Source organism: Ictalurus punctatus, chromosome 15 (genome assembly GCF_001660625.3).
Source record: "Ictalurus punctatus breed USDA103 chromosome 15, Coco_2.0, whole genome shotgun sequence".
In the NCBI taxonomy this organism is placed as follows: Eukaryota; Metazoa; Chordata; class Actinopteri; order Siluriformes; family Ictaluridae; genus Ictalurus; species Ictalurus punctatus.
In genome coordinates this window covers 8749164-8772500 of record NC_030430.2, presented here as the reverse complement: position 1 = coordinate 8772500, position 23337 = coordinate 8749164, and the positions used below count along the sequence as shown (strand labels likewise).

The window sequence follows — 23337 nt, the reverse complement described above, 5'->3', positions numbered from 1 at the left end:
TTGAGTACACCCCTAAGTGAAAATGTCCAAATTGGGCCCAAAGTGTCAATATTTTGTGTGGCCACCATTATTTTCCAGCACTGCCTTAACCCTCTTGGGCATGGAGTTCACCAGAGCTTCACAGGTTGCCACTGGAGTCCTCTTGTCACAGTACATGTTGGCATGACAAAGCGAGAAACACACAGAGAGAGAGAGAGAGAGGGAGAGACACAGAGACATCGAGAGAGAGACGCACACAGAGAGAGAGAGACACAGAGAGAGAGAGACACAGAGACATGGAGAGAGAGAGAGACAGCTAGAGAGAGAGACACACACACACACACACAGACACAGAGACAGGGAGAGAGAGAGAGGGAGACAGACACAGAGACAGGGAGAGAGATAGACAGAGAGAGAGAAAGAGTGAGATATATAGAGAGAGACAGGGAGAGAGAGACACACAGAGAGAGAGAGACACATAGAGCCAGGGAGAGAGAGAGACAGAGAGAGAGAGAGACAGAGAGAGAGAGACAGAGAGACACACAGAGACAGGGGGAGAGAGAGAGATACAGAGCGAGAGACACAGAGAGAGAGACAGGGAGAGAGTGACAGAGACACACACACAGAGAGAGAGAGAGAGACGGAGCGAGAGAAACACACAGAGAGAGAGGGGGAGAGAGAGAGCAAGAGACACAGAGCCAGAGAGAGAAAGACAGAGAGAGATAGAGAGAGAGAGAGAGAGAGAGAGAGAGCTGTGTGGGATCTTTGCTTTAGTTTGTCCCTGTCAGAGAACATTAAGGTTGTATATAAACAGAACTTGTGTGAGAGTAGAACCTGTTAGAAAACAGAGGAGGGTTTAAAGTACAGTAGAATGTCCTGATGTAAAACATTTGCAGAACCGTTTTAATGTTCTAAGAGAGCAGTTCTACTGTTTAGAACTGCTGTGGTTAGTGGAACTGAATCCAAACCTCTGGACATTAAAAACATGTAGAACCTTAAAATAAATTCAGTGGTGTAGTGTAAGTGTAGTGTAAGTGTGGTGTAGTGTAGTGTGGTGTAGTGTAAGTGTAGTGTGGTGTAATGTAGTGTAGTGTGGTGTGTTGTAGTGTAGTGTGGTGTAGTGTAAGTGTAGTGTAGTGTGGTGTGGTGTAATGTAGTGTGGTGTAGTGTAGTGTAGTGTGGTGTGGTGTAAGTGTAAGTGTAGTGTGGTGTGGTGTAGTGTGGTGTAATGTAGTGTGGTGTAGTGTAAGTGTAGTGGGGTGTAGTGTAGTGTGGTGTAATGTAGTGTGGTGTAGTGTAAGTGTAGTGTGGTGTGGTGTGGTGTAGTGTAGTGTAGTGTGGTGTAATGTAGTGTGGTGTAGTGTAAGTGTAGTGTGGTGTAGTGTAAGTGTGGTGTGGTGTAGTGTGGTGTGTTGTAGTGTAGTGTAAGTGTGGTGTGGTGTAGTGTGGTGTGTTGTAGTGTAGTGTAAGTGTGGTGTGGTGTGGTGTAGTGTAAGTGTAGTGTAAGTGTGGTGTGGTGTGGTGTAGTGTAAGTGTAGTGTAAGTGTGGTGTGGTGTGGTGTAGTGTAAGTGTAGTGTGGTGTAGTGTAGTGTGGTGTAATGTAGTGTGGTGTAGTGTGGTGTAGTGTGGTGTAAGTGTAGTGTAGTGTGGTGTGGTGTAGTGTAGTGTAGTGTGGTGTAGTGTAAGTGTAGTGTGGTGTAGTGTGGTGTAGTGTAAGTGTGGTGTGGTGTGGTATAGTGTGGTGTAAGTGTAGTGTAGTGTGGTGTGTTGTAGTGTAGTGTAAGTCTAGTGTGGTGTAGTGTAAGTGTAGTGTGGTGTGGTGTAGTGTGGTGTAATGTAGTGTGGTGTAGTGTAAGTGTAGTGTGGTGTGTTGTAGTGTAGTGTAAGTGTAGTGTGGTGTAGTGTAAGTGTAGTGTGGTGTAGTGTAGTGTAAGTGTAGTGTGGTGTGTTGTAGTGTAGTGTAAGTGTAGTGTGGTGTAGTGTAAGTGTAGTGTGGTGTAGTGTAGTGTAGTGTAAGTGTAGTGTGGTGTAGTGTAAGTGTAGTGTGGTGTAATGTAGTGTGGTGTAGTGTAAGTGTAGTGTGGTGTAGTGTGGTGTAGTGTAAGTGTAGTGTGGTGTAGTGTAAGTGTAGTGTGGTGTGGTGTGGTGTAGTGTAGTGTGGTGTAGTGTAAGTGTAGTGTGGTGTAAGTGTAGTGTAGTGTGGTGTAGTGTGGTGTAATGTAGTGTAGTGTAGTGTGTTGTAGTGTAGTGTAAGTGTAGTGTGGTGTGGTGTAGTGTGGTGTAAGTGTAGTGTAGTGTGTTGTAGTGTAGTGTAAGTGTAGTGTGGTGTGGTGTAGTGTGGTGTAATGTAGTGTGGTGTAGTGTAAGTGTAGTGTGGTGTGTTGTAGTGTAAGTGTAGTGTGGTGTGTTGTAGTGTAAGTGTAGTGTGGTGTAGTTTAAGTGTAGTGTAGTGTAGTGTGGTGTGTTGTAGTGTAGTGTAAGTGTAGTGTAGTGTGGTGTGGTGTAGTGTGGTGTAGTGTGGTGTGTTGTAGTGTAAGTGTAGTGTGGTGTGTTGTGTAAGTGTAGTGTGGTGTAGTTTAAGTGTAGTGTAGTGTAAGTGTAGTGTGGTGTGTTGTGTAAGTGTAGTGTGGTGTAGTTTAAGTGTAGTGTAGTGTAGTGTGGTGTGTTGTAGTGTAGTGTAAGTGTAGTGTAGTGTGGTGTGGTGTAGTGTGGTGTAGTGTGGTGTGGTGTGGTGTGGTGTAAGTGTGGTGTGGTGTAGTGTAAGTGTAGTGTAAGTGTAGTGTGGTGTGTTGTGCTGTAGTGTAGTGTAAGTGTAATGTAGTGTGGTGTGGTGTAGTGTAAGTGTGGTGTGGTGTAGTGAAGTGTAGTGTAAGTGTAGTGTGGTGTGTTGTGCTGTAGTGTAGTGTAAGTGTAATGTAGTGTGGTGTGGTGTAGTGTAAGTGGGGTGTGGTGTAGTGAAGTGTAGTGTAAGTGTGGTGTGGTGTAGTGTAAGTGTAGTGTGGTGTGTTGTGCTGTAGTGTAGTGTAAGTGTAATGTAGTGTGGTGTATATTGTCAGAAGGTGTTGATTAGTTTTCTATAAGAGCAGCTCTGACAATAGCGCAGGTTTATATTAACGCTCACGCTGTAATACGTTATGGTTTCTATGGTAACAGCTTATTCACGGGGGCGTGTAAAGCGCACACTCCACATTAAAAAAATCATTGATAAATCTCTGCTTATTTATTACTTCTGCAGATATTAAAGTCAGATATTTATTATTATGTAAGTTTATGTAAATATACAAGTTTATCCAAAGTGACATATAGTGTGTTCTGTGTGTGTGTGTGTGTCAAAAACATGTTATAATAATTTACACACCCACACACACACACACACGCGCACACGCACACACAGACAGATATGCTAAGACAACAGACAGTGCTGCTCTCTGGGTATCATCAAAATACAAGTAAGACAACTCCTGAGGGAAAAAACAGAGACACACGCACACTCTCTCTCTCTCTCTCTCTCTCTCTCTCTCTCTCTCTCTCTCTCTCTCTCACACACACACACACACACACACACACTCACTCACTCACTCACTCACTCACTCACTCACTCACACACACACTCACACACACACACACACACACACACACACACACACACACACACACACAAAGAATGACTGAGTGCAGAGGATTATTGTGTGACCTTTCTTTCCATTGTTTCCAAGTGTGCATGTGTGCGGTGTGTGTGTGTGTGTGTGTATGTGTGTGTGTGTGTGTGTGTGTGTGTGTGTGCGCGCGTGTATGTCAGTGTGTACTTTAAGATGAACTCCAGCTGTAGGATGGTAGGAATGGGGAACACTTACCTTAAACACACACACACACCGAGGGATGTTTTTCATATGTTGAGCTACAATGTAAATGTGTGAAAGATGCTATAATAATAATAATGATAATAATAACAATAATAATAATAATAATACAAATCATAATATTAACAATGATAATAATAATAATGGTAATGTATTGATGATAATAATAATAATTAATAATAATAATAATAGTGATGATGATGCTAATGATAATAATGATGGTGATGATATTATTATTATTGTTATATTATTAAGTTTTCTGGCACATTGTTGGTGTGTAATACTGGATTGTGAGGGAGAAGTTGATGATGTTGGATGAGGGATGAATAATAACAGTCACTGAACTCAACACTGCTGATCGTCAGAGAGAAGCTGGAGCTGTCTCTCTCTCTGTAATAAATGATGATAAAATACACAAATCTTTATTAAAGAATGCATTTATGAGTGAGTTTCACTTCTGAGAGTTATTACAGTCAGGAGCAGACATCTGTGAAACGAGGCGAGAGAACAGAGGATGATATATCTCTGTAACCATTACTGAATCTGAAATAATTCTCTTATTATTAACGTTACACTACTGCAAGGCGGATAATGATGATGTCACAGCGAGGCGGATAATGATGATGTCACAGCGAGGCGGATAATGATCATGTCACAGCTATCTGCTACGTAACACTGCTTGCTAATAGTAACACTGCCTGTGCTACAGTCACACTTTACCTTTATCCTTAAAATTCTGAATGGAAACTTGCTGAGTGATGTCATTTCCTTTCTGTTCAGGTACATGGCGATCATCCACCCACTGAAGCCGCGTTTCTCAGCCACGTTAACTAGAGTGGTGATCGCGTGTGTGTGGGGAGCGGCGGTGGTGCTGGCCTTCCCGCCGAGCTTCTATTCAAACACCACAGCCATTCGCAATAGGACACTGTGTTATGTGGCCTGGCCGAGCCTCCACAATTATGCATTGATGTACTACACACACACACACACACACACACACACACACACACACACACACACACACATACAAACACACACACACATATACAAACACACATACACACACACACACACACACAAATGCACACACACACACACACATACAAACACACATTTACGAACATACACACTGATATACAAACACACATATACACACACACATATACACACACACACACATATATACAAACACACACACACATATACAAACACACATTTACGAACATACACACTGATATACAAACACACATATACACACACACATATACACACACACACACATATATACAAACACACACACACATATACAAACACACACACATGTACATGTGCTCTAATCATTCACGTATTAACACTCTCATCAAATCTGTTTTGTTCCCCGAGTTTCATTTTCCAGTGTTTTTGTCCTATATTAATTACTGTGTTTTGTATAGTGTGTATAAACCTCTGTTAAATGAATTGTGTGTGTATGTGTGTGTATATGTGTGTATGTGCGTGTTCGTATGTATGTGTGTGTGTGTGTGTACGTATGTGTGTGTGTATGTGTGTATGTGTGTGCGTGTGTGTGTGTGTGGGTGAGAGATGCAGGTACCATATCATCGTAGCCTTGCTGGTGTATCTGCTGCCCCTAATGGTGATGGCGTTCACATACAGCGTGGTTGGAGTCACACTGTGGGGCGGTGGCATGCCGGGAAATTCCTCGGACAACTACCTGGAGCAGCTACAGGCAAAGCGCAAAGTGTGTGTGTGTTTTTTCTTCATAAGTCTATCACATTTCATAGTTCTCACAAGTACAAAACATTTACAGTCTGTGTGTGTGTGTAGGTGGTGAAGATGATGATGGTGGTGGTGGTGACCTTCGCTCTGTGCTGGTTGCCGTATCACGTCTATTTCATCATCACAGGTCTTTACGCCAACATCAGAAAGTGGAAATTCATCCAGCAGGTTTATCTGGCAGTGCTGTGGCTGGCCATGAGCTCCACCCTCTACAACCCCATCATCTACTGCTGCCTGAACAGCAGGTCTCTCTCTCTCTCTCTCTCTCTCTCTCTCTCTCTCTCTCTTTCACACACACACACACACGCGCACACACACACACACACACACCTTTCAGCTCTTAGGGGTCAGTCCATCTCAAGTGGTCCAATAATTGTAAAGTTGGTTGCTTGACCATTTTTAGTTTTCCTATTTTTTGGAGAGATTATCTAGATGTATTATCTTTGAAAACCACTAGGTTTTAAAATTATTTGATTTTACTTGGTTTAACTATGACGGCCATCTTTGTGTCATGGCACACAACACATTTTGGTTATACAGCTGTTTATGTAAACCTCAATATCAAGATGGTCCTAGCTCCTTGGAACAAAAACGGATCTCTAGAGCGCATTACGAGGTACATGGACACGTTTGCACATTCATTACAGCATTTTTACAGCGGAATGCTACTATAGAGGACTTATTTCTGTGAAAATTTCAGGTTCGTATCTGGTCCCCCACCAGAGATATTCAACCTGAAAGTGAGGGGAATTTTTTACAAAAAGCAGTTTCTCACCCACATAAAAAAAAAAAAAAATAATAAGAGAAGTCTCAGATGTGAAATGTTCTGCATGCACACTATACTTACCCAGGTACCCCCTAAAAAATTAAGACTGAGACTCAAACCCTTCCCGTTATAAACTGACCCTAAAAGAGGAACTCTGAGTGATCATGAGCTTTACGTTTGGATTGAAGTTCTATGTCTAAGGAACAAGAATGTGCAAAATGTTTATACATGTCCATGTACCTCATAACGCGCTCTAGAAATCCAAGGAGCTAGGACCATCCTGAGCCGAGATGTTGAGGTTTCCGTAAACAGCTGTATAATCAAAATGTGTTGTGTGCAGTGACACAAAGATGGCCGTCATAGTTAAACCAAGTAAAATAACAAAAGGTTTTGCAGTGACGATACTTTGAGGTAATCATTAAAAAAAAGATATGGAATGATCCTTAGTTTTTTTTATAAAAGTCGCAGGTTCTGTAAACTGTCGGATATTCATGTCATTCAGGTCCTCAGTAATCACTCGCGAGATCTCAGAATTTACCTTCATTACAGTTAGTTAATTTACTTCATTTTTAAAATGTAAATCTTAAATTGTAAGTTTTTATTTATTGAAATATAAATGTAATCTACTCCAGTTTAAAGCTAATATGAATTGCCTCGTTGTATTAGTTTTGTGTTCTGATGTGGTGTTCTGGTTCCCCGGTGTTCTGATTCCCTGGTGTTCTGCGTCCTGTCTGTGTTCCGTTGCTGTCGAAGGTTCCGTGCAGGTTTTAAGCAGGCGTTCCGCTGGTGTCCCTTCATCACCGTGTCTCACCTGGATGAGCTGGAGCTGAAATCGGCCCGATTCCAGAGGAACCGTCAAAGCAGTCTGTTCGCGGTGACCCGCCTGGAGTCCAGTGTTGACACGCACACCTCACACTCCTCACGCCGCAAGAGCTCCGCCGCCAGTCGCCATAGCAGCCTCAGCAGCCAATCACATCTCACCACCCGCCTCTCTCTGAATGGCTGTCAGCACACCCCTGCTATAAACACCACACCAACCTAGTGCGCCTCTCGGCCAATCAGACACCAGAATCAGAGGGGTTACGGACAAAAATTCGTGACGTGTATAGTCGAGGATGAATTATTCAGAAGGTCTCTAAAAGTTACTCTACTTCCTGTTAAATAACTTCCTCTTCCTTTTTACTGAGTGTGAGGTGAGTGCAGCGCTGTCCTTCTTCTTCTTCTTCGTTCACACTCATTTTTATTTTAAAAAATAGCTTTTTTATAAACTTTACACAGTTTTGGATTAAAGTGGAAACTTTATTTTGGGGGATTTAAATTGCATGATGTCATAGTATGCATGTTAAAGCAACCAATCAGCAGGTTCACTCAGTGGAACTACACACACCTTACAGCCCTAACACATGCTCACTATAATCACGTTCTTTCTTTCTTTCTTTCTTTCTTTCTTTCTTTCTTTCTTTCTTTCTTTCTTTCCTGCTGCTATGGGGATGTTTGTGAATGTTATTTGTTGTTATTTTAATTGTTTTTTTTTAAGCTATTTTATTTCCTGTACCGTTTTAGTCGATGTACAGCAAAAACAGTATTTAAAATCTCTATCCCAGGACTTTTTTTTTTTTTTATCCCAGTGGCCCTCCATGCTATGTTTAAACACGGTGTGTGTGTTTTTAGATATTTCATAAGAATGTCAAATTCAACCTTCAGCTGGTAAAAGCTCTGAATGTGTTCCACATGAAGACCTCTCGCTTTCACTCCAAAACCGAACTGAGGATGAATCTTATGGATCTTTGTAATGAAGTTTGTTTTTGTATTAAAGTGAAATACTATGTACGTTTATACACTAATGCACATAGTGCTCCAGAGAGAGAGAGAGAGAGAGAGACTGATTTACACTCGTCTGTACTCGGTTCTGTTCATTCTCACCATGTTTATGTTCCTTACATCTGTCGAGTCTTAATCTCTCTCTCTCTCTCTCTCTCTCTCTCTCTCTCTCTGTGTCTCACTTTACATTCTCTATCTCTTTCTCTCTCTCTCTTTACATTCTCTCTCTTTTTCTCTCTCTTCACATTCTCTATCTCTTTCTCTCTCTTTCTCCCTCTCTGTCTCTCTCTCTTTACATTCTCTATCTCTGTCTCTCTCTCTCTTTACATTCTCTATCTCTTTTTCATTCTCTCTGTGTCTCTCTTTACATTCTCTCTCTTTCTCGCTTTCTCTCTTTACATTCTCTCTCTCTCTTTCTCTCTCTCTGTCTCTCTTTACATTCTCTTTCTCTGTCTCTCTTTACATTCTCTCTCTCTGTCTCTCTCTCTCTTTACATTCTCTCTTTTTCTCTCTCTCTTTCCATTCTCTATCTCTTTCTCTCTCTCTTTACATTCTCTCTCTTGCTCTCTCGCTTTACATTCTTTCTCTTTTTCTCTCTCTCTCTTTACATTCTCTATCTCTTTCTCTCTTTCCATTCTCTCTCTCTCACTCTCTCTCTTTACATTCTCTATCTCTTTCTCTGTCTCTCTTCCTCTCTTTGCGTTCTCTATCTCTCTCTTTCTCTCTTTACATTCTCTATCTCTTTTTCGCTCTCTCTGTCTCTCTCTTTACACTATCTCTCTCTGTCTTTTTACTCGCTATTTCTCTCTCTCTTTACTCTCTCTCTTTACATTCTCTCTCTTTTTACACTCTCTCTCTCTCTCTCTTTATCTCTCTCTCTCTGAGGAGTTTAATGACTGCATACACACTGTAGTAAAGCTAATGCAGCTATGCAGCTAGCCTGCTTTATATACATATCAAGGCAAATAACATTTGTGACTAGTTAGTGTTCTTCATTTAAATACGCGTGTAGCTGCTTATGTAGCTGACGACTGTTGATTATTTTACCCGCTGCGATGCCACATGGCGGCCATGATGGTAAAACGAACAATTGTCTAATACAAAAAAAATACGTATTCTTTTCCAGCGGCACTTTATTTAAACGTTTAAATTTTTATGTTGAAACATTTTCTAGGTAATTAGACAATCTCTGTAAAAAAAATCTCTGTAAAAAATCTCTGTAAAAAAACTAATCGAAAAAAGTTATCTAGTTAACAATTACCTACTGTGTTTAACTACATTACCTTTCTGAATGATTTATGTGCGGAATTCTGTTCTGTTATTCAGCGATTGTGTAAATTAATGTCGATGTGTCGGATTTTGCTAAAGCGCTGCATCACATTTCTAGTTAATGATGCCTTTGATTAGCCTGCTAGCTCTGAGTAGCATTTTTAAGCAAGCGACTTGGACATAATGCACATAATAAAGAAACTACAAGTCACAGGATTATAGCTTATTTCCTATTAGTTAGCTAACAGCTAATGAAAGGTTAGTAGTTAGCATATGAGATTAGCACTCTAGATAAATACACACTCATCTAAAGCCTGGCTCATGTGTTCCATATAACAGAGCTATAATTTTACACTTTATTTCATTCACTATTTTTATTTTTCACTTTATTTAAACACACACACACAGCTCACAGTGCATTATGGGTAACATATGTTCTATGTTTCGGGCACTAACTAGACCTCAATACTAGAATTCGTTGACATGAATCCAGCAGTCATGTGTTCATAGCATATAAATGCTAACTGCTAATTAGCCACGTTGTTCTGTTTTCTATCTATGAATACACACAAGTGCATTATTGTGTGTAAATTGTATGTTTGTATAATATCACATGAAAATGTAACAAATGTATATTAAGATTTGATAAATATTAATATCTCTGAACACATAGTTGGATCTGATGCTATCTGTAACACTTCCTGTTTATTCGCCATTTTTTTATTTTAGATTTAATAATAAAATTCATGGAATTTGAGTCTATCCTGTCCTGACCTTCTGTAGTTATTTGGAAAGAGCCCTAAGCTTCCTACTTGGACTGCGCTTTGACGGGAAACTTTATCAGGTTCTACATAGAACCTTTAACGGTTCTCCCAGAAAGACTAACACGTTATCGTTTCTATAGTAACAGCTCATTCACAGGGACGTGTACCAGAATTGAACTTCGGTGGTGGACGATGACGTCGAACGAGTTCACAAGGACGCAAGATCGCATCAGAATGCATACTGAGATCGTGCGCATGGCAGAAATAACATGAAGGTCAGACACTTCAAGGCAGAAATGTCCCGTGTTTCACTGTAGTTTCACTGTAGGTTGTAGACTCTATTAGGAAATGGATTGAAAACCCGAGCGTGGCAAAAAATAAAGAACGTTTCGGGATTTCATTATTAATTCCAAAAAGCTGTATTTTTATGTTACATTACTGAGATCTTTTTTTATTTTCAGACTTCAGGAACAAATCTTGAAAAGATGATGGATTATTTCTGAGGATATTACGATCTTAAAAAGTCAAAAGTGTCTTTTTTCTAAAATATCTTATTGACCTAAACGGTACAGAGATGTGATGTGGTTAGTAATATTCTTCACCAGACGTGTCCCGTGACTTTGTGTCCTGTGCAGTGTAATAAAAACGACCAGATCCGACCACTTCACCACCTCTCTCTCTCTCTCTCTCTCACACACACACACACACACACACACACGCACGCACGGGTAGTAAACGTTAAGGCTGGCAGACTTTATGGTGCCGTTCATCACACTTGGCCCTCCAGCAGAAACATCCAGAAATTAAACACATTAAACGCAGGTGTAAACACGGCCATGACCGCGCTGCCACCCGACGCAAACACGCCACGACACACACACCTTTAACACGTTAGAGTTTATTCAAAACTGTCAAACATGAAGTGGATTTACAAACAGCAGAAGTGTTCAGTAGATAAGCACAATAGCACCACATCCGTTTATAGGATTAACAATTCACTAGCTGGCAGCATTGTGTTCCACTGAACTCGGAACATTTCATAGCAATACACTCGCAATGTTCTCTTCAACATATCTTCGTGTGTGCTGATGGAAGCGGAGCGTTCTTTCACTCGCTCAGGGAACGTCCTGGGAGAAAAGTGAACTCTGTAGGACGCCTACAATGGAAATAAAAAGTCTACATGCTCTTGTTAAACAGGCAGGTTTTATAGTCATGTTAAAAATTAATCCAAGGTAAATCACGTCAGATCTTTTTCCACCTGCAATTTCGGCAACATTAAAGGATCTGCAGGAACATCTGATATGTACTGATTACTCTCAATCTCTCGTATTCTTCACATGTCTGGGCGATGGGGTGGGGCAGCTGGACAGAAACCCTTTCTCTCAAAAAACATCCGAGCTCACCTAAATCACCATAAACCATGTGGAAAAATGTTTTCTGGTCGGATGAAACCAATTCCAAAAAGATTAATAATTACAAAAGCTTTGTTTGATGCAAAAAAAAAAGCACATCACCAGAAGAACACCATCTCCACGGTGAAGCATAGTGGTGGCAGCGTCACTCTTTAGTGCTGCTTTTCTTCAGGCAGAACTTTTTATCAATGTGGATGGAATCATGAATATCTACAAATACATGCTGATTTTAGTGCAGAACCTTCAGGCATCTCCTAGTGAACTGAAAATGGAAAGGAACTTCACATTTCAGCAGGACCGCTTATATCCGCTGGAACTCTGTAGGAAGTGTACACCAATATGAAGTGTTTGTGGTCTTTTCCATTTTATTCAGATTAGTTACTGAGCTGCGAGTCTCTGCTATAGAACTGTCTTCTGACAGGAACTGAGGGAAGTTCCAAAGAAAAGAGCTTCTCCAAACCAATTTATCACCTGGAGATAAAGGACATCCTGAGGCTTTAAAATTCTAAACGACTGCTGCTACACACACACACACACACACACACACACACAAGAAAGCGGCAGCAAGCTCAAATATTATGGTGAACTGAGAGAGTACAGCTGTGGGGCAGGATAATGTGAAGCGCTGAGATCCACTGGTAGTTGATGTAGTTCCTCCTCGAGTTCCTCGTCACGTTAATCATCTTAACTCCGGGGTCATGATGGAGTGCTACTCTCCGTAAGTATTCCTTAAAATAAATATTGTAATCCTTAAAAGGGAAGTTACTCTTACAATCACCTTTTTCCTTTTCTCTCCTCCACGCCTTGTCTTTCCTCCCAGACTTCACTGACATCTTTCTGTTGAAAAAAAGAAAAGCGAAGTGAAGAACAACGTCAATTATCCAAGAATTCTTTATCTTTACAATAACCACCACACACACACACACACACACACACACACACACACACACACAGAGAGCAAGGGTTCCTCCTGTACGAAGTGTAACCTCATATGGAACCTAGTTGGGAGTTGTACCCAGGGTCAGTTACGTAGCTTCAACTTGAGGCAGTTTTTATTTTTATTTGATCTTTATTGTTATGTTGTTAAAAGTAGATTAGAAAGAATTTTACGTTCTTTAGCTATAGCTTAATGCAATCGTGTTTAAAAGATCTTGGTGCTTACATTAAACATGTTAACGCTTGCTAAGCAGTTGAATATTAAGCGTAACTGAAGAACTTACAAACATTCAACCTGTTGGCCAAAGCTAGCAGCGCTGCCACGTTAGCATTAGCTAGTCATGCTTGGTTTCACAGTTGCTAGTGTGATAATTAAAAGCTTGACATGCATGAACTGATTCTATGCTTGTGTATGTGTTGGGACGTACTTTACCAGATAAATATACCTTAAAGTTTCAATCTTTCGTCTAGAAATATTTAAACTAGTCATGGGAGATTTTTCTGCCTCAGTTAGTTAGCGCTAATCATTTCTAAAGCTTCTCAGGTTTCCTCAGCTTCTCCAGGTTAATCAATGACTTTCCCTGTAAGTGTGTTTTATGTGTAATGACTAACTTTATTCAGTTTTAATATTAGATATTGCATTATTATTTATATAATTGCAGTACCTGAAATTGTGTTGATTAAATGAATTGTTTATAGATTTGAAACTGTGTCATTTTGTCACCATCTAAGGGTGTCTGAGACCTGAGGAACTCTTTCATAGATATTTTCAGTGTATCGTATTGATCGAACACGCACCTGAGGAACTCTGGAAGTCAGAACTTTAAGTCTTTCCATTGGAGGAACCAGGACCAAGGTTCCTGGCTGTAGTTCCAGAAACCTCTTTAGTTCCTACTCTAGTGTAGGTAGTTTTCTGCACTGAAGGAACCATTAGTTTAGACTGTTTCGAATGTCACTCATTTTGTTGAACACAGAAGTTACAGAAGGTCTGACTCTTGGTTGTCTTTTGGTTATTATTGTTGTTTTATAAGCGAATAGATGTGACTGTAAGAGTTTATTTTGGGGACACGGAGATCTGAGAACATAGAAGTGGGAGATATGGGGGTCCTGGGAACATAGATATGCTTTTTTGTGGGGAGATTTTGCAAGTCCCTAGGAGGAAAACTGTTTTTTTTGTTGTTGTTTTACTAAAACTGCCAAATTTATTAAAACAACAACAACAACAAAGAGCCAAAAGGTTTTGTTTTGGTTACTGAGGTTAAGGTTAGGGCTAGAATTAGAGGCAGCACGGCATTAATTATATCTGCATTAAATGTTATGTCAGTGGAATTTCCTCACAAGGACAATAAGAAAAACACATGTGAGTGTGTGTATATGTGTGTGTGTGTGTGTGTGTGTGTGTGCATGTTATCAGTGTTTGAGTCACACTCGTATGGTCTGTGTGTCACTCCATGTCACTCCCAAAAGCTTTGCTGTCTCAAATGTTGTTTTCCAAGTGCACACTTAAGATTTTAATTTCAGAGGGATGTTTGTCTTAGTTTCTGAGGACTCATGTGTGTGTGTGTGTGTGTGTGTGTGTGTGTCCTTATTGCATGACCTTATTGTCTCATGGTGATAATAAAGGGTCTTCACTAATATGAGTTTACAGAACACCTGTACTGACGTATGATTCATCCTTACATGCTGAGCGTGTGTATGTGCAGGTTTTTAGTTGTTTATGAGAACCAAATGTCCCTATAATAATAGTAATACATGACTGTGTGTGTGTGTGTGTGTGTCCTGGAAAAAAAACCTTTATGGCAATTTGCTTAAATGAGGAAGTAACAGAAGTGTCACCGGTGATTTATACACCTATATTTATCTCTCTCTCACATACATAAACACACACACACACACACACACACACACACACACACAAACACACAGACACGTATCATTTAGCTCAGCTCTGAAGTTCAACGATCAGAGAGAGCGTGAGGTGGAACTGCTGGTGTGTGTGAGACCTGGCAGAGTGATTGAGGGAAGAGTCTTGCAGGAGCACCATCACACTGAAACCTGAGTGAGGAACACAGCCTAGTGTGTTAATGTGTGTGTGTGTGTGTGTTAATTTGTGTTAATGTGTGTGTGTTAATCTGTGTGTGTATGTGTTAATTTGTGTGTGTTAATTTTTGTGTGTAAATCTGTGTTAATTTGTGTGTGTTAATCTGTGTGTGTTAATCTGTGTTAATCTGTGCTAATCTGTGTGTGTTAATCTGTGTGTGTGTGTGTGTTATTGTGAGTGTGTTAATCTTTGTTGATTGGTGTGTCTGTTAAACTGTGTGTGTTAATTTGAGTATATTATTCTGTTGAGTACATTGTGTGTTAATGTGTGTGTTTAGGTGTGTTAGCCTGAGTGTATTCATTCAGGTGTGTTATTCTGACCGTGCTGAAGTAAGTGTGCTAATGTGAATGTTTTAAGGTGAGTGTGATGTGTATATGTGTGTGTGTGTGTGTGTGTGTGTGTTAGGTTGAAGATGTCTTCTGCAGATTTAGGATGCTGTAGCCGAATTCGCTCCTGCCCTAAACCACAAGGTTTTCTCGCCTCTGTCATCACAAAAGGTGTGTATATGTTTGTGTGCGTGTGTGTGTATGTGTGTGTGTGTGTTTATTTAGGTGTGTGTATGTATTTGTGTGTTTATTTATGTATGTGTATGTGTGTATGTGTGTGTGTATTTATGTGTATATGTGTGTGTATGTGTGTGTGCGTTTGTGTGTGTATTTATGTGTGTGTGTGTGTGTGCGTGTGTGTGTGTAGGTCTGCTGGCTGTGCTATTGTTTGGTGTTTGTTGGACGGTGTTGAAGGGGGAGTGTGAGCCGGGACACAACATATTCGGTTTGGTGATTCTGTTCCTGAGTGCTGTGTGTGGAGGGAAACTGGTGGGAGCCATTACACTGCCAAACCTGCCCCCTATACCACCACTGCTGGGTAACACACACACACACACACACACACACACACACACACACACACACACACACACACACACACACACACACACACACACACACACACACACATACACACACACACACACACACACACACACACACACACACACAAACACAAACACCACAATTATCTGAACTTGAATAGACAGCGAGAGAAACAGAGAGACAGAAAGAGGTAATAAGAACAGGATGTTATGACCAAATAAGGAAAGTGGTGGCTTTAGAGAACAGAGCATGTAGAATATGCTGGATCAACTGGTACAAAATCAGTGAAAATTTAATCAACTACCATTACACATATCTCCTGTAAATACTATAGCGCATAAATAGAGTTATATTTCTGTAGCATTGTGTGTGTGTGTGTGTCTGTGTGTGTGTGAGTGTAACACTGTGTGTGTGTGTATGTTAGGCATGCTGCTGATGGGTTTGGTGCTGCGTAATGTCCCATATGTGAACGACGCTGTGTATATCGATCAGAACTGGTCTTCATCACTGCGCAGTATCGCTCTCGCCATCATCCTCACCCGAGCTGGACTCGGCCTGGACCCTGCTGTGTGTACATCACGTGTGTCATGTTTGTGTGTGTGTGTGTGTGTGTGTATGTATGTGTGTGTGCGTGTCTGTTGTGTGAGGAAGCTCGGAGTGTATACACGGAGTGTATCTGTGTAATTATATTTGAGATTTTTTTTACAAATTATTTTTCATTTTCATTTGAAATTCATGTTTATGAAAGTGGATTTTTATTTTAATGTTTTAATGTATTTTAGTTTCAGTTTTAGATTTAACAGCACTGGCTTCTCTTGTTTCAGATTACAGATTTTGTAAGCAGTGTGTGTGTGTGTGTGTGTGTGTGTGTGTGTGTGTGTGTGTGTGTGTGTAGGCTCTGAGAAAGCTGAAGGCAGTGTGTGTGAGGGTGGCTGTGATTCCCTGCACTGTTGAAGCTTGTACTGTTGCTGTGGTATCTCACTTCCTCATGGGCCTGCCTTGGATTTGGGGCTTTATTCTAGGGTAGCACACACACACACACACACACACACACAAACACGCTATAGATCATAAATGTGTCAATTTGCCATATTTGTCTATTATTTATCTGATTAAAGCCATACATGCACTGTGTGTGTGTGTGTGTGTGTGTGTGTGTGTGTGTGTACAGGTTTGTGTTGTCTGCCGTCTCTCCTGCAGTTGTGGTTCCCTCCATGCTGCTCCTGCAGGCTGATGGTTTCGGGGTTCAAAAGGGAATCCCGTCACTCCTCATGGCATCAGGAAGCTTTGATGACATCCTCGCTATTACCGGATTCACCACATGCCTTGGGATGGCCTTCGGCACGGGTAACACACACACACACACACACACACACACACACACACACACACACACACATACACACAAACACACACTTCAAACTTTACTCTCAGTACAAATGTAAAAGAGTAGGATTTAAAATTCTGAGTCATATGAACAGAGAGTCGTTTGTATGAGTCAAGTCTGAACACTGAGTTGTTTGTGTGAATTAACACCACAGAATGTAACAACAGTTAATTGTTTGAACACTGAGTCAACTCTGAACACAGTGATTTCAGTAAGTGGACACAAATTGTCTAAGCTGTTTGTCTAAGCTGTGAGTCGTTTGTCTGAGATGGCAGTGAACACTGAGTTGTTTCTGGGACACTGAGCTGATTCTGTGAGATGACTCAGAACACTGAAGGTTTTTTTGGGGTGGAGGGGTATTTAAATCAACTCCACAAACTTTCTAGGAATTGAACTCTTTGCTTGAGTCGACTATAAACACCGAATCATTTGTGTAAGTCGACTATTGTAAACACTTATTTGGGTAACAGACATTGTAAACATTGAATCAGCTAGCACCCTGGTATAACCATCACACACACACACACACACACAATACACACACCTTAAAACAGACCACTCGACAAGTAGAACGTAAATTACATCAAACCAAATTGGTAGAATTTCAAACAGCATGGAAAGAGAACCTCCTGAACTATAGACAGTACCTTAGTACTGTTAGATCAATCACTCTCCACCTTAATTAAAGATAAAAAATAATCCTAGATTCTTATTTGATACTCTAGCAAAATTAACTAGGAATAAAACCACCACAGAAACAGGCACACAATCACAATCATTATATAGCAGCGACGATTTCATGAACTTGTCACTGGCAAAAGTGAAAATATTAAACAAAAAATTCAGGCTAATAATTTAAAAGCAGACAGTTTTATAACTAACCCTGTTGATAATAATATAACAATATCAGATCAAGGAGTAGAATGTTTCACTCCTCTTGGAGGCCGAACTTTCATTAATGTCTTCATCACAATCATCAATTTGTATACTAGATCCATTACCTACATGTTTCTTCAAACAGATTATTCCAGAAGTAATCACACCCCTTCTAAATATAATCAATTCTTCCCTTAGCACTGGCTATATACCTAAATCATTTAAATTAGCAGTTATTAAACCCCTGATTATAAAACCTGACCTTGACCCCTCTCAACTGTCCAGCTATAGACCTATATCAAATCTCCCCTTTTAGACCTCATCATAGCACAGAGACATCATTAATTAAACGAGTAAATGACCTACTACTGGCCTCTGATCAGGGTTGTATCTAATTGTTTGTGTTGCTTGACCTTAGTGCAGCTTTTGATACTATAGATCATAATATTCTCCTTGATAGACTAGAAATTGTTGTTGGCATTAATGGAACGGTCCTCTCCTGCTTCAGGTCTTATAATACCGATTGTTATCAGTTCGTAGATGTAAATGGAGAGTTCTCTATGCATACTGAGGTAAAGTTTGGTGTTCCACAAGGTTCTGTTTTAGGCCCACTGATTTTTACTTTACATATGCTACCTCTGGGTCAAATTATTCATAAATATGGAATTAGCTTCCACTGTTATGCTGATGATACACAGTTGTATGTTTCAGCGAAGCCTTAGGACAGACAGCAGCTTAATAAATTTGAGGAATGTGTAAAGGACATTAGACACTGGATGCTTATTAACTTCCTCTTACTTAATTCTGATAAGACAGAAGTACTTGTACTAGGACCACATACAGCTAGAAGTAATCTTTCTGATTACATACTAATTCTGGATGGACTTTCTGTTTCATCATGTGCAGCAGTAAAAGACCTTGGTGTGATTTTGACTCCAGTCTATGATCTGATGCTCATGTAGATAATATTACTAGGATAGCCTTCTTTCATCTGAGAAATATTTCTAAGATAAGAAATATAATGTCACTACATGATGCAGAAATATTAGTTCATGCTTTCGTCACCTCTAGACTAGATTACTGTAATGCCTTACTGTCTGGATGTTCTATTAGGTGCATAAACAAACTCCAGTTAAGTCCAGAATGCAACTGCTAGAGTCCTAACTAGAACCAGAAGATACGACCACATCACCCCGATCTTATCAACACTGCATTGGCTAACAGTAAAATTTCACATTGAATATACAATACTACTACTGACTTATAAAGCACTGAATGCACTGAATGGTCTCACGCCACAGTACCTGAGGGAACTTTTGGTCTTCTATGATCTGCCATGCCTACTTAGATCAAAAGGTGCAGGATATTTGTTGTTACCTGGAATAGTGAAGGCTACAGCAGGGGAAGAGCTTTCTCTTACAAAGCCCCACAGTTATGGAACAGCCTTCCAATTAGTGTTCGTGACTCAGACACAGTCTCTGTGTTTAAGTCCAGGCTGAAAACATATTTGTTTACTCAAGCTTTTTGTGAATAGTTTTTATCTTAGGTAAAGGAGCAGATCTGGTGGCTCATTAGGGATAAATTCATACATTTAAAATCTATATCCTGAATTTATATTATATTTCTGTAAAGCTGCTTTGGGACAATGTCCATTGTTAAAAGCGCGATACAAATTAAACTGAATTGAATCAATTATGATTTATTACTATTGAATTGTTTGAGTGAGATAACTCTGAACACTTAGTCACTGGTGTGAAGCAACTCTTAATGCTGCCGCATTCTGTGTGTGTGTGTGTGTGTGTGTGTGTGTGTGTGTGTGTGTGTGTGTGTGTGTGTGTGTGTGTGTGTGTGCATTTGCATTGCAGGCTCCACATGGTTAAGTTTGGCAAAGGGACTGTTGGAGGTGTTGGTTGGGATTTTAGCAGGAGGGATTTTGGGAGTTCTCATTCATTTCTTCCCTAGTGAAGATCAGGTAACGCACACACACACACACACACACGCACACACACACACACACACACACACACACACACACACACGCACACACACACACACACACACACACACACACAGAGTCAGTCAGGCTTAATACGCTGACTTTAAAATGCTGACAGGGTTAAAACACAAATAATACAAGTGAATTTATCAAATGATAAAAGACTCTACCATTCAGTACTAATAAAGGTTCAGTATCCTGTGCTCTGATTGGCTGAGAGCAGTAACAATTTGAGTAACAAAGATGGAGATTTGTTGCACCCTAGTGGTCTTCAGTCCTCATTACAGGATCATGTGTAAGTGTTCTGTATCACACTGAAATATGAGAAACAGTAAATGTGATGATGTCACTGTTGGATATTTCTAAGTGTCTTCTATGTTAATATGCCTATAACCTCTTTAACTGTGTGTGTGTGTATATATATGTGTATATGTTTGTATGTATGTATGTGTGTCTGTGTGTGTGTATGTATGTGTGTGTGTAGGTTGATCTGGTGTTGCGGCGCTCCTGCATGTTGTTGGGTTTGTCCGTGTTCTGTGTGTTTGTGAGTCACGTGGCCAGACTGGGCGGGGCCGGGGGGCTGAGCACACTTGTCCTCTCCTTCATCGCTGGAATCAGCTGGGACAAAAAAAAGGTCAGCTTGAAAATGTAGAAAAAATGGCAGTTCTATCCGAACACCAGTAAGGTCCTTCAGCAGGTGAACATGTCCTGTCAATAGAGTATGCTAGATAAAGACAAATAACCAATTATTCAGTAAAATAAGATGTTAAATATAGCGAGCTGAATCTTCCTCAGGTCATATTATAACAATGGGGTGTGTGTGGGTGTGTTTTCAGGCCCCAGTAGCTGCTGTTGTTGGGAGGTTTTGGGACGTTTTTCAGCCGCTTCTCTTTGGTCTGATTGGAGCTGAAATTACTATCACTGCACTCAGCACTAACACTGTGGGTTAGTGTGTACTATATTACTGTACTACACTACTGTACTATACTACTGTACTACACTACTGTACTACACTACTGTATTATACTACTGTATTATACTACTGTACTACACTACTGTACTATACTACTGTACTACACTACTGTACTACACTACTGTATTATACTACTGTACTACACTACTATACTATACTACTGTACTATACTGCTGTAGTACACTACTGTACTATACTACTGTACTACACTACTGTACTACACTACTGTATTATACTACTGTACTACACTACTATACTATACTACTGTACTATACTGCTGTAGTACACTACTGTACTATACTACTGTACTACACTACTGTACTACACTACTGTATTATACTACTGTACTACACTACTATACTATACTACTGTACTATACTGCTGTAGTACACTACTGTTACTACTGTACTACACTACTGTACTATACTTCAATTCAATTCAATTTTATTTGTATAGCGCTTTTTACAATAGACATTGTCTCAAAGCAGCTTTACAGAAATATCAACATGGTATACAGATATTAAAGGTGTGAATTTATCCCAACTGAGCAAGCCACTGAGTGGCGACGGTGGCAAGGAAAAACTCCCTAAGATGTTAAGAGGAAGAAACCTTGAGAGGAACCCGACTCAGAAGGGAACTCATCTGGGTAACAACAGTTAGTGTGAAAAAGTTCATTATGGATTTATATGAAGTCTGTATGGCGTTAGGAGCAGCTGTAGTCCCAGCAGTCTGGAATTAGAAAAGATTTGAGCTCCATCCAGAGGCAGAAAGGATCTGGATCTCTAGTATCTCCATAAATTCGTGTGGGGCTCGGTGAAAGGAGAGAGGGAGAAAAAAGATTATTATGACTGCGAAGTAGTAGAACAGAATCTAATCAGGGTAGGCTTGAGTAAACTATATACTACTGTACTATACTACTCTACAATACTACTGTACTACACTAATGTACTATACTACTGTACTACACCCTTACGCTGTAGGTTAGTGTGTACTACACTACATACCTAATCCTCAGTTCTCTCACTCTCTGTCCACATCTGCAGGTTTAGGAACAGCTGCTCTTTGTGTCGGTGTTGTTGTTCGTGTGTGTGTGACCTTCACCGTTGTTCTGTTTGCTGGTTTTAATTTGAAGGAGAAAATCTTCATCTCTCTCGCATGGTTACCTAAAGCTACAGTGCAGGTGTGTGTGTGTGTGTGTGTGTGTGTGTGTGTGTGTGTGTGTGTGTGTGTGTTTCCTTGTATGATATCCTGTATGTTTCATGGTGTGTGTGTGTGTGTGTGTGTGTGTGTGTGTGTGTGTGTGTGTGTGTGTGTGTGTGTGTGTGTGTCCTTTAGGCAGCTATAGGTTCCACAGCCCTGGACATGGCACGTAGCCGAGGAGACGAGCAGCTGGAGCGTTATGGGATGGATGTGCTGACGGTGGCAGTGTTAGCCATCATGTTTACGGCTCCCATTGGAGCTCTCGCTATCGGATTAGCTGGACCCAAACTTCTGCAGAAATACACTGAGATAGAGGAGACAAACACGCAAGGTAACACACACACAACACACAAATCTCCTTCCCAGGTTTACACTCACAAACACACACATCTCCTTCCCAGGTTTACACTCACAAACACAATATTTTAAAGTAGTATTATTGTATTAATTGTAACTAATGGAGTTTCTTTTTTCAGCAGATAAAGGCGGAGACGTCTCGCCCCCCGAACTACACACACACACACCTCAGGCTGCGGAGAGCAAACTATAAGCACACACACACACACAAGCTTTACTCTTTGCTTTATGTGTATTTTGTTGTTAAAATCAGATTAACATTATTTATTAAAATAGAATTCTAATAGAATTTTATGCAGATTGAAGAGTATGAAAAATAATAAAGACTTGGATGTTGGATAGGTGTGGAAAATGGTGTGTTTGTTTGTACAGACATTATTGTCTATTATAGTGTGTGTAGGATTTACATGTCTGAGTGTGTGAATCCTCTGGCACACACTAATACTGTATCCTAAAGCCTGATCCAGCATCCGTTTCATGAACAAACACACACACTCTCACACTCACTCGTTTAATGGCTAATTACACTCATTACCCAACTGTGATCCAACTTAAAGCCTGTGTCTAGTCTCGGCCGTCGTGGTTTGGCTCTGAACTCAGAGGAGCTTTCATTAACTCTGGTTATTAATAAACACTTTATTGAAATGAAGTGTCTAATATTCGTTAATAATAATTATTTACGGGATGTGAACTCCTGTGTTCCTCTGCTGAGGTGGTTAGAGTCATGGTTCTTGCAGCTGGAGGTTTTCGGTTTGAGTCCAGGTGTGGTGTTCTGGATGAGTCATGCCTCTAGCTACTATGTATAAAGTAGCTTTAATGTTAATTAACCCAACACCTATAAATATGTGCCCCCCATTATGTTTAATTTCCCAAATGCAGGATGTATGAAACCATTTTAAACACGTCCCAGAAAGCAAAGGTACAGAGTGTGCTGGCGTGCGTGGGTTGGCGAGGGCACGTCTTCTTCTCTCTTTATTAAGTCAAAAGTATC

The 23337-nt window shown here is 40.4% G+C and overlaps 2 protein-coding genes across 3 annotated transcripts in view; both read left to right on the top strand.

Moving 5' to 3' along the window:
• LOC108275826 (neuromedin-K receptor) overlaps positions 1–10234 on the top strand; it is a 12390-nt gene extending 2156 nt beyond the window's left edge. The window contains exons 2-5 of the mRNA XM_017486842.3: positions 4621–4809; positions 5428–5578; positions 5665–5861; positions 7136–10234. Of these exons, the coding sequence (XP_017342331.1) occupies positions 4621–4809; positions 5428–5578; positions 5665–5861; positions 7136–7424 (826 nt within the window). The 3' untranslated portion in view covers positions 7425–10234. The remainder of the gene's footprint in view (positions 1–4620; positions 4810–5427; positions 5579–5664; positions 5862–7135) is intronic.
• Positions 10235–14334: 4100 nt separating this feature from the next.
• LOC108275610 (sodium/hydrogen exchanger 9B2) lies at positions 14335–22991 on the top strand. Of its 2 annotated transcripts, none has more exons than XM_053686185.1 (12): positions 14335–14643; positions 15091–15182; positions 15379–15549; positions 15982–16124; positions 16453–16580; positions 16729–16904; positions 19686–19792; positions 20301–20450; positions 20653–20761; positions 21833–21969; positions 22125–22320; positions 22469–22991. In XM_053686185.1, exons 2-12 carry the CDS (start codon positions 15098–15100, stop codon positions 22537–22539), a joined length of 1473 nt encoding a protein of 490 aa, XP_053542160.1. In that variant the 5' UTR covers positions 14335–14643; positions 15091–15097; the 3' UTR covers positions 22540–22991. The 2 variants fall into 2 exon arrangements, with proteins under 2 accessions (XP_053542160.1, XP_053542159.1); XM_053686184.1 differs by having other exon boundaries at positions 14338–14643; positions 22466–22991.
• Positions 22992–23337: the final 346 nt, after the last annotated feature.